We start from the raw sequence: 11,655 nt of genomic DNA on the forward strand, positions 1-11,655 counted from the left end.
TCCTCACACATAGTAGGTGCTTGATAGTATTATCTTCATTCTACAAACTTACATCTATACTTGCCTTCCCTATGGATGCTCACCTTCTGGTCTTTGTCAACATAGGTCTTTGACATCTGGTGCTGCCATGCTACCACCTGTGACATCAGTCCCAGGGTCTGTTCTTTCCGGCGTTCTCCGTCTGGCCTCTTCTAGCCAGCTGGCCCTCTCAGCAATTATATGCTTCTTCTTCCACCTTAGAGTCTAAAACCCTCAGCTGAACCCTGCCACCACCACCCCCGAAAACCCCAGCAGCACCCTGGACGTAAAGAACCAGCGCCCTCTGACCCATGGACCCATACCCTCCTTCAGCCATTACTTCCTGAACACTCAAGCCCCCTGTGGGCAAGACCTTCTTCCTAATCCTCCTGGCTTAGGCACAGATGTCTGCAGCCTTGCAGCCTTGCAAGCCTTTCCACTCAGTCAGTCCCCCGTAGGAAATCTCTCTTGAGATTTCTGTCTTTGACCCCCCTGTTGGGGTAGGCTGCAGTGAGCTCCCCACTATGGAGAGAACCCAAGTAGTTTTGAAACCTACTTGCATTCCTCCAGTCCTTTATCCCACCTGTCCTGTTATACTTATGGTGTCTTTCATAATACAGAAGTTTAAAGCTTTTTTAAAATTACTTTTAAAGATTTTATTTATTTGACAGAGAGAGAAAGAGAGAGCACAAGCAGGGGGAGAGACAGAGGGAGAAAGAGAAGCAGCCTCCCTGCTGAGCAGGAAGCTGGGGCTCAATCCCAGGCCCCTGAGATCATGACCTGAGCCGAAGGCTGACACCTAACTGAGCTATCCAGGCACCCCTAAACCTTTGATATATTCAAATCTATTTTTTGCAATATTTATCATTTTTTAAGAAGTATTTATTTGAAAAAGAGAGAGAGCAGGGGAGGGGCAGAGGGAAAGAAAAAGAAGCAGACTCCCTGATGAATGCAGAGCCCGACATAGGGGGTGGGATTGGTGTGGGAGACCGATTCCAGACCCCGAGACTGTGACCTGGTAGAAACCAAGAGCCCAACTGACTGAGCCACCCAGGTGTTCTGCAAGACTTATTTCTAATTGCTCCCTCATACAATGTGATTTGCTTAGCCATTGCCTAAATGTTAGACATTCAGGTTATGTTTCTTTGACTAATACGTATAACATGGTAATAAGTATCTTTATAATTTTTTTCCCATTTGAGCTCCTCCCTATGTAATCCTCAGGTTGGTATTGTTGGGTCAGAGTTTCATGGCAATCGGTGCACATTTGCAGGCTGCTTTCTAGATACGTTTCGAATTTGTAGTCCCTCAAACAATATAGGTTAATCCTCACTGATTCAATTTCTTTAATGGTTATAGGACTATCAAGATTTGCTATTTCTTTCTCCATCAGTCTTGCTATTAGGTTTTTCTAGGAAATTAGCTCTAACCTCTAAGTTCTAATTTCTGCTATTTCTGTAGTTATGTCCCCATGCTCATTGCTAATGTTGTTTACTTGTGCCTTTTCTCTCTGTTCTTAATGCAAGTTGTCAGAGTCTTGTCTATTTATCAGTCTTTTGTTTGTTTGTTTGTTTGTTTTATTTATTTATTTGAGAGAGCACAATCAGCAGGGAAGGGTAGAGGGAAAAGCAGACTCCCTGTCAAGCAGGAAGCCTGATGTGGGACTCGATCCCAGGACCCTGGGATCGTTACCTGAACCAAAGGCAGACACTTAACTGACTGAGCCACCCAGGCACCCCTATTTTATTAGTCCTTTTTATTTTTTTAAAGATTTATTTATTTATTTATTTATTTATTTATTTATTTATTATATAGAGAGGGAGGCAGAGACACAGGCAGAGGCAGAGGGAGAAGCAGGCTCCATGCCGGGAGCCCGACGCGGGACTAGATCCCAGAACTCCAGGATCGCACCCTGGGCCAAAGGCAGGCGCTAAACCACTGAGCCACCCAGGGATCCCCTATTAGTCCTTTTTAAAGCAACACCAGTCTCTGGCTTTATTGTTCTTCTCTATCACATTCTTAATTTCTGCCATCTTTTATTTTTCATTTCTTTAAGCTTTTTCTATTTTACTAGCTTATTGAATTGGAAACTTAACTCGTGAACTTTTACCTAATATATGCTTCTAAGTCAATCCACTTTCCCTCTGATACTGCTCTGGCTACCTATCTTGTTTCTTTTCTTTCTATTTTTATTTTTTACTTGTTTATTTGAGAAAGAGAGAAAGAGAGAGAAAGAAAAGAGAGAGAGAGAGAGAGAGAACATGAGTAGGAGAGACAGGCAGAGGGAGAAACAGGCTCCCCACTGAGCAGAGAGGCTGATGCGGGGCTCAATCCCAGGACTCTGAGATCATGACCTGAGCCAAAGGCAGATGTTTAACCAACTGAGCCACCCAGGGGCACCTACCTGTCTTCTTTTCATGTATATTTTCCCAGTATATTTTCCCAGTATCCAATTCTAAGTATTTAACAGTTTCCATTATGATTTTCTTCTGTAATCCACATGTAAGTGTGCCTTTTAAATTTCCATATATGTGAGATTTTTTTTAGATAATTTTTGTTATTGGCTTCTAATGTAATTATATGTTAGTCATATAATATGGTGTGAGACAGATTCTCTGATATGCACTGAGCCATATGCTCTGGCCTACTACTTGCCAGTTTTTATAAATATTCCACATGCATTAAGAAGAACATGTATTTGCTAAGAGATTGAAGTGGTAGTCTCCCATTTGCTCATTAGCTCAGGCATATTAAATATTTTATTCAACCCTCTACATTCTTACTTATTTTTAGTCTGCTTATCTTTCAAATACTGAATGAGGTATGTTAAATTCTCCTCCCATGATGGCAGATTAGACTTTTCTCCTTGTAGTTCTGCTGTGTTTTTTTTTTTTAAGATTCTATTTTTTAGAGCAGCTTTAGGTTCACAACAAAATTGAGAAGGAGGTACAGAGATTTCCTACATCTCTTTTGCACACTCTACCCCCATACACACCTCCCCCATTATCAACATCCCAGATCAGTGTACATTCATTATGACTGGATGAACCCACACTGACACATCATCACTCAAAGTCCATAGTTTATGACATGGTTCATTCTTATACATTCTGTGGGTTTAGACAAATGTATAATCTATCATTATAGTATCATAGAGAGTAGTTTCACTGCCCTAAAATCTTCTATGCTCCACCTCTTCATCTTTTCCACCTCAACCCTTAGCAACCACCAACATTTTGACTGTCTCCATAGTTTTGCCTTTTTAAGAATGTCATATAGTTAGGATCATACAGTGTATTGCCTTTTCAGATTGGCTTCTTTCACTTAGTAATATTCACTTAAATTCTTCTAGGTCTTTTTGTGGCTTAATAGCTCATTTCTTTTTAGCACTAATATTCCATTGTCTGGATATACCACAGTTTATTTCTCCATCCACCTATTGAAGTACATCTTGGTTGCTTTCAAGTTTTAGCAATTATGAAGAAAGCTGCTATAAACATCTATGTGAAGGTTTTTGTGTGGACATAATTCTTCAGCCCCTTTCAGTATATATGAAGGGGTGCAATTGGTGGATTTGCTAGACTGTATGGTAAGAATATGTTTAGTTTTATACGAAACTGCCTAAAAGTCTTCCAAAGTGGTTGTGCCATTTTGCATTCCCATCAGCAATGAATGAGAGTTCCTGCTGCTTCACATCCTCGCCAGCTTTTGGTATTGTCAGTGTCCTGGATTTTGGACATGCTAATAGGTGTGTAGTGTTATGTCAGTTTTTATTTTAGATGTTTCGAGGCTATGTTATTAGACATATACAAGTTCAGAACTATGATATCTTCCCAGGGGATTAAATTTTTATGAATTTTAAATGACATTCTTTTATCTATAATAATGCCTTTCACATTAAAATCTAGTCTAAAAAAATCTAGTCTAATGTCAATAAAACCCTACTAGCTTTCTTTTGTCTATTATTGCTTTTTTTTTTTAATTGCTTTATATATACTTCTACCATCCATTTGCTTTCAACCTGTGTCTATACTTTTTAGGTTCATTTCCTGAAAATTGCATATAACTACTTTTTTTTTTAAGATTTTATTTATGTATTCATAGAGAAGAGACACAGAGAGAGAGGCAGAGACATAGGCAGAGGGAGAAGCAGGCTCCATGCAGGGAGTCCGACGTGGGACTTGATACCAGGTCTCCAGGATCACGCCCTGGGCTGCAGGCGGCGCTAAACCGCTGCGCCACCGGGGCTGCCCCAACTACTTTGTTTTGTATACATTTCGGTAATTTCTATTTCTTAGTTGACGAATTTAAATAATTTATAGTTTTGACTACTGAGAAACTTAGATATATTTTTATCATCTTATTTTATGCTTGCTATTTGCCTTCCCCTTTTTTTTGTAGTTTCTCTTTTCTCTTTTACAGCCTTCCTTTGAATTGATTTTTTTAAAAATTCCATTCATTTTTTTTCTCTACTGGTTTATTCCATTTCTGGTTTTTTAGTGGTGATCCTTATGACTCTTGCATGACTATTTAACAAAGTCTACTCTATTTCCAAACAACTGTCCTTACCTTACATATTAATGTTGTCCGATATTATAACTCAGACCATCTTTTTTGCCCCATATTAAAAAATAATTATCAGTCTATGTTTATTTATATTTTCCCAAATACTTTGTGATTTTTTTTTCTGCTCACCATTTTTCCTTGCATTTCAAACCCTTCTGAGATCATTTTCCTTGTTCCTGAGATAGATCCCTTACAATTTCCTTTAATGGAGGAATGTTGGAAAATTCTCTTATTTGTTGTTTAAAATTTTTTTTAAAGATTTTATTTATTTGACAGAAAGAGAGAGAGAGAGAGAAGGAGAAGCAGACTCCTCACTGAGCAGAGAGCCTGATGCAGGGATCAATCCCAGGATCCTGAGATATGACCAGAGCCCAAGACAGACATGCAACTGACTGAGCCACCCAGGCACTTCTAATTTGTTGTTTATTAAAATTGTTCTTATTTCACCTCGTTCTTGAAGATAATTTTGCTGAGACTATAATTCTAGAATGGCAATTCTCCCCCATGCCCTCTTAGGGTGTTAAAATCAGTGATGCTGTTGAGAAGTCAGCGGTCAGTCTAATCTTCCTTTTGGGGGATTTGTCTTTTCTTTCTGACTGCTTTCAAGATCTTTTTTTCTTGGTGTTCTGTAGTTTCAGAACAGCCTTGGAGGTGTGTATCCTGCTTATTTAATTGGCCTGGGATTATTGGGTTTCCTGGATGGAGTATTAGTATTTTGCAATAGATCAGTTGTCATCTCTCAGATAATACTGCTTAGATCCAATTTTCTCTGTTATTTCCTCCATCTTCCATATTGCTTAACCTCTGTTTTTGACTCTATGAGCTACCTTCTGGATGATTTATTCATTAATTCTCACATCGTCTGAGTCTAACCTAAATTACTCATTGCATTTTAAAATCAGTCTTTTTGTGGGGGACGTGGGTGGCTCAGTCAGTTAAGCATCTGACTCTTGATATCAGCTCAGGTCTTGATCTCATGGTTGTGAGTTCAAGCTTCACATTGGGCTCCAAGCTAAGTGTGGAACCTACTTAAAAAAAAAAAAGGTGGGTGCCTGGGTGGTTCAATTAGTTAAGTCGGCTCAGGTCATGATACTAGGGTCCTGGGATCAAGTCCCTTGTCAGGCTTCCTGCTCAATGGGGAACCTGCTTCTTACTCTCCTCCCACTCCATTCTTGCTTTCTCTCCCTATCTCGCTCTCAAATAAATAAATAAATAAATAAATAAATAAATAAATAAAATATTTAAAGCAAAATTAAGTCAATCTTTTCATTATATTTGTGTAATTTATATTTAGTTCTTTTTCAAATCTTCTTGGCATTTTTATGCTCATATCCCTCTCCCATAGTTTCAAGTTTCTCTTTAATTTCTTGAAACAAATTAATTATCCTTTATATTCTCTGTACAATAATCCCAATGTCTTTAATTTTTGCAAGTCTGGTTTCACCTGCTATTGGCTAGCTGGCTCTCACTCACAGTGTCTTAGCGTCTTGTATGTTTATGACTTTCTGGCTGGGAGGTCATGCTCCTTAACATGTTACAAAAGGAATTTGAGGCCTGGATTAGGAGTTGTGTTTTTCAGGCAAGGTGTATATATTCCTCTGCTAGTTGATTGGAGGTCGTCTCAAGCAGGTACCACTTAAAATAAAAATGATTTGCTTTAGGTTTTTGAATCACAGAAGTAGCTTAATTCAAGCCTTGAACCCACATTAGAGCAGGCTTGTTGCAAGTCCTCAGGGAAGACTTTATCCCTCCACCCAGCTTTTAAAAAAAAAAATATATATATATATATTTATTTATTTATTTATTTATTTATTTATGAGAGAGAGAGAGAGAGAGAGAGAGACAGAGAGAGGCAGAGGGAGAAGCAGGCTCCATGCAGGCAGCCCAACGTGGGACTCGATCCCAGGTCTCCAGGATCAGGCCCTGGGCTGGGCAGTGCTAAACTGCTGAGCCACCCGGGCTGCCCTCTCCACCCAGCTTTGAGGTCAAAATAGGCAACATTTATGCTGCCCTTCTTTGTGGCACATTTACTTTTTGTTCACCCTTATGATTGAGTCGGGCTGTTTGAATCCCAACTTTATGTAGGGAATCTCCTGTTAGTCTTCTCACACTGGGTGGGTCCAGGGCTTATCTCGGGGCTCCTCTATTGCACTAGGCATTCAGATTGATAATGCAGATTCACCTGGGGTTTGGTTTGACAGACACTCTTAAGGCAAAAGCTGACCTCAAGCTCATTGCCTCCTCAGAATTACCGTACTCAGAATTTCTTACTTTCTTACCAACTCAATACATTTGAAAAGGTACTTTCTATTTTTATCCAGCTTTGCAATTACTTTCATTGGGATGTTTACCATCATACTCCCAGACATGGAGGTTTGGATATTTTTCTAAACGACCCTTTCACTGAGATGTGTCCACTGCAGTGGGACCTCGGAGGGCTCCCAGTTGGTGATACAGAGATCTCAGTTCCAATTCCTTCCCTTAGACAGGACTAATACTTGTCTTTTCTCTTGGATGCGACAACCGAAGCTCAAGGATCTATATTGCCAACCAGTGTTTGTGAACACCTTTAGAGGAACTGTGGCTTCAGCACCCATTTGACCATTGGGGATTATGGACACTAATAAACTGTGTAGACTCATGATATCTGTAGATGCCATGTATGCAGAGAAAACTAAAGGCTGTTTCTATGCCTCTCGGTAGCTTCACCTTCTTGTGGACTTCCATGTTTCATTGCTTCTTCCTCAAGGTGACTCCACTTGCACAGCTACAGCTAGGCTCCCACATGTATCTTCCATGGGCCAGGTGCTCCCCAGCTCCACCTCACCTCTCTGAGGCAGTTGATTGCCATCCTTGCGGTCCCTCTGCAACTTGTTACAGTCATGGAGCTCTTTGAGAATCTGGTAAAAGCTACAGACATGTCCCCAGGAGAATTCCGTGCCAGTCAGAATGCCGAGGACCATGACAGGGGTTCCTGATCCTCTGCCTAGACCATCAAGCACCTGGTGATTTGTCTTCCTAGAGATGGGGATGGGGTCTCAGGCTTCAGCTGTGGTGGGTGTGTGCTTCCTTAGGAGATCATATGATGTGCACATCCACGTGGGCCTCGTCAGTGAGCTTCATGCTCTGTGCTTCTGATAGATCCTTTCTCTGTTTTCATATAACCAAGTGCTTGTGTTGCCAATGGGCCTACACAGTGTAGGTCTAAAGGGAAGCTTTGTTTTTTCCTTTCTACTGGGATTTCCTAACTGCATTCAGTGTACAGGTCATAGGGCCACCATTGGTTTGACTCTGATTTGTTTCAATCCTTACCTGAGTTTAGACCTGTGTCAAGGAGTCCAAACCTCCGGACTCCTGAGAGGCTCAGAGGTTGAGTGTCTGCCTTTGGCTCAGGGTGTGATCCTGGAGTTCTGGGATTGAGTCCCACATCAGGCTCCCTGTGAGGAGGCTGCTTCTCCCTCTCCCTCTCCCTATGTCTCTGCCTCTCTCTCTATGTGTCTCTCATGAATAAATAAATAAAATCTTTAAAAAAAAAAGGAGTCTGAACCTTTATGGATTTTTTCTTAGGTGAGTTTTGATAAATACAAGCTAACAATCTGCCTCTGTGTCCGTCTTGGTCTTTTGGCAACTCTGCATTTCTGATTTGGCCTTTTTCTTAACGTCTTTGAGCTAGTTTCCATCTACAAAATGAGGGACTAGACTGGAGTAGATGTACTTAAACCGCACTTCTAGGAGCACCTCAGGGGCTGTTGGGGGTGATGGTAGGGGGATGGGTGTGGGGAATGGGTGTGGCACCTCAGTGGGGGAGCGAAGCGGGGAGAGACCTCTGCCTGGAGCCATTTCCACCACAGCAGGTCTGCTTGATCAGCTTTACTCCAGTGGGTCTGGAGTAAGATTTGTTTTGGACAAATTCCACAGAGATCGCTGAGGTCTGTGTGTGCCTCCTCCCTGAGCAGGAGTCCTGACACCCGGGCTGCAGGTGGAGGCAGGGAGAGAAGGCGCCTCTGACCCACTGATTCCCCCACTCTGTGGCAGATATTCTTTCCCCTTGACTCCCTAACTCTGTTCCTAGTTCCAGTTCCAGCAAGGATGCTGTTACCTTTGCCAGTGAGAATGTTAGTGCTGCTGCTGTCCCTGAGCCAGGCTGCTCCCAAGGATGGAACCGTGAGGTAACGGGCTTCAGAGGGAAGGGCCACAGGCTGGGATGCGGAGAGTCCCTGGAGAATCTGGGCCCCTCTGGGAGGCAGGAGGCTGAGTGTATGCTCCCTGAGCTCTGTATCTGCCCCCTGCCCCCAGCTGCTGCCACCCCTGCCTGTGCCTGTAAGAGCACTCATTGCAGAGTGGGCACCCACCCAGCGCGTGTTTGCTGGGATTGATTCATCTGGGATTCGGCGCTCAGTTCCAATGGGGTGTGAAGCCTGGGAAGAAGCTGCACTCCTCTTCTCAACACCTCATGTGGGAATGCCAGAGCCTTCGAGATCATTAGCATATCAATCCTATTTTGTGTGAACATCCCTCTCAAGGTGTTGGGTGTAAAGACCACATAGTAGGTTGGCTGGGTGGAGTGGAGGGACAGATAAAGGAACAGCAGCAAGGCTGGTGGCTGTGACAAAGGCTGATGCTATGGCTCCTGCCAGCAAACTGGCCTCACGGGTCTGGACTGGCCTCACGAGTCTGGACTGATTTGGGCAAACTGGCCTGATGGGTCTGGACTGATTTGGGCAAAGAGGCAGCCCAGCCAGAACTGAGAGCAAATCTCGGGCTTCAAGGACTTGAAGAAAGAGAGCCCAAGCAGATTGAAACTCCAAAACCAACATCTATGTCCTCACCTTGTGTCATGGGGCAAATCCGGTCTGTGGAAAACTGGGCGGTATCTTTGGGCTGAGCCAGAGACCTACCTGCCCTGGGGCCCCGGCCCTGACATAGAAGGGTGACCACGATCCACATTGTCTGGCCACCCACTCACTGTTTTCTCGGGTTTCCAACTTGTTTCTACTAAGTGTGGCCTCATTTGGCCTCTGTCTAACCAGATGCTTTATTTGGGTTTTCCCTTAACATCTAAGTTAGGAATCTATAAAAACAGTCTGAGGGAGTACGTTCTGCTTCTGAGACCAGAAGGGCCTCCTCCCCACAAGGTTTTTGGAAATGTGAGAGAACAACACCCTTTGGGTCTGGGGAACGCTGCCAGGAGCCTGAGGGTGGAAGGCTGGTAGGCTGGATCCTCCGGGAGGCTCTTTGCCAGGCTGGCGCTTCTCTCCCTCCTCCAGGCTGGACCCTGGAGTGCAGCAGCAGCCGCTGCCCAACCCCTTCCAGCCAGGCCAGGAGCAGCTTCGGTGAGTGGGTTGGCCTGGGGAGTAGGCCAGGGTCTGCAGACCAGCCTCTCTGGGGCTTACTTTCCACGTTTCCGCCAGGCTTCTGCGGAACTACCTCCAGGGACTGGAGAAGATGGAGAAGGAGCCAGAACACATGACTCGGGAGCAGGGTGAGGGGCTGGGCCCTGGGGGGTGCCTGGGGCAGCAGAGCCAGGACTGACCCCAGGCTCTCATGTGCCCTTGCCTCTTCCACCTGTTCCCGAGGCCTCTTCTGATCCGGCTTCTCCTCCTTAGTTCTCCTCTACCTCTTTGCCCTCCACGACTATGACCAGAGTGGACAGTTGGATGGCCTGGAGCTGTTGTCCATGCTGACCGAAGCTCTGGCACCTGGAGCTGCTGATTTTCCGATCGCAAACCCGGTAAGCCCTGGGGGCTGGGGTGCCCCTTCTCCCATGAAGGAGACTCCACTTCTTGGGACTTCAGTCTTTTTCATTGTGACTCTTTTGGTGAATGCACTATAAAAGAAGTGCTCTAAGCCTACTTGGCAGGGCTGTGGAGACATGTGGGGAGGGTCAGGGCTCCTGGGAACATCTCTGTTCACTGCAGACTCCACAGCAACCATGTGCTTCCACAGGTGATCCTGGTAGTGGACGAGGTGCTTGAGATGCAGGACCTGAATGGGGACGGACTCATGACCCCTGCAGAGCTCATCAACTTCCCAGGAGAGGCCCCTCGGCACACGGAGCCCAGAGAGCCCCTGGAGCCACAAGATGTTGGGAGGCAGTCCTTGTTAGCAAAAAGCCCATCAAGGCAAGAGCTGCAGGAAGCCCTGGATCCCAGAGAAGATGGGGGAGGGGTGGAGGCCAAAAGGGAGTCCTCGGAGCCTGTACAGGAGGCTGGAGGACAGGCGGAGGCTGAAAAAGAAGCCCCAGGCCCCGGAGCAGAGGCTGGAGGACAGGTAGAGGCCAGGGACCTTGGAAAGGAAGCAGAGGAGCTTCCAGGGGAAACACTGGAGTCTAGGAACACCCCAAATGAGGTTGAAGGTCACGTTATTCAGCTGGAGAATGATGAGATATGAACCTTGACAACAGAGATTCGCACCCCTAGAAGTCTCAGTACCAGAACACAAGCCCCAAAGAGTGGGGTGTGAATGTTGGGACGAGGACCACCTCTTTGTCCGCTTCCTGGCCCCAGTAGTAGGGGCAGGTCTTTCTGTGCAGCTCAGGTAGACCCTAAGTTGAGGGGGCAGCTTTAAGGCCCAGACAACCAATAAAGAACCAAATGAACTCATCTGCTTGGGCCATCTACTCACTGGTCTGGCCTGCCTGGCCTCAGGGATACAGGGGTTTGGAGGCTGGACCGGCCTCATAGAGGGGTTTCTGCTTTCCCAGTGTTCCCAAATGGTGTTGAGACCCAGCAGAGCACAGCAGGGCACAGCCAGCTGCAGACAAGCCAGGGGAGAAAGAGCAGCCTCTCCCTGGGGCCCAAATGCTCCCCGTGCCCCTCCCATGGTATTCAGACACCTAGTACCCTCCTGCAGCTCCAAGCCGGTCCTCCCCACCACCCAGTACATGCCCTCCCTCCCCATAATATTAACAAGAACTACCATTTATTGAGAGCCCAGTACACACCAGGCCTCATGCTGGGCATTTTCTATGTTGTCTGATTGTGCCTTTACAATAATTTTAAGACCAGGTCGAATTAGCTCCATTTGACAGATGAGGAAATTGAGGAAGACCGAGTCAGTAACGTACCCAAG

General features: G+C 45.0%; 1 protein-coding gene across 2 annotated transcripts in view; it reads left to right on the plus strand.

Moving 5' to 3' along the window:
* The window catches only part of CGREF1 (cell growth regulator with EF-hand domain 1), a 15,783-nt gene extending 4,597 nt beyond the window's left edge, over nt 1–11,186 (plus strand). For both annotated transcript variants that reach the window (XM_072767454.1, XM_072767455.1), the window contains 5 exons: nt 8,657–8,753; nt 9,852–9,917; nt 9,996–10,066; nt 10,191–10,315; nt 10,531–11,186. In XM_072767454.1, coding sequence (XP_072623555.1) covers nt 8,657–8,753; nt 9,852–9,917; nt 9,996–10,066; nt 10,191–10,315; nt 10,531–10,974 — 803 coding nt within the window. In that variant the 3' untranslated portion in view covers nt 10,975–11,186. The remainder of the gene's footprint in view (nt 1–8,656; nt 8,754–9,851; nt 9,918–9,995; nt 10,067–10,190; nt 10,316–10,530) is intronic.
* Nucleotides 11,187–11,655: the final 469 nt, after the last annotated feature.

This window comes from Vulpes vulpes, chromosome 8 (assembly GCF_048418805.1).
Source record: "Vulpes vulpes isolate BD-2025 chromosome 8, VulVul3, whole genome shotgun sequence".
NCBI lineage: Eukaryota > Metazoa > Chordata > Mammalia > Carnivora > Canidae > Vulpes > Vulpes vulpes.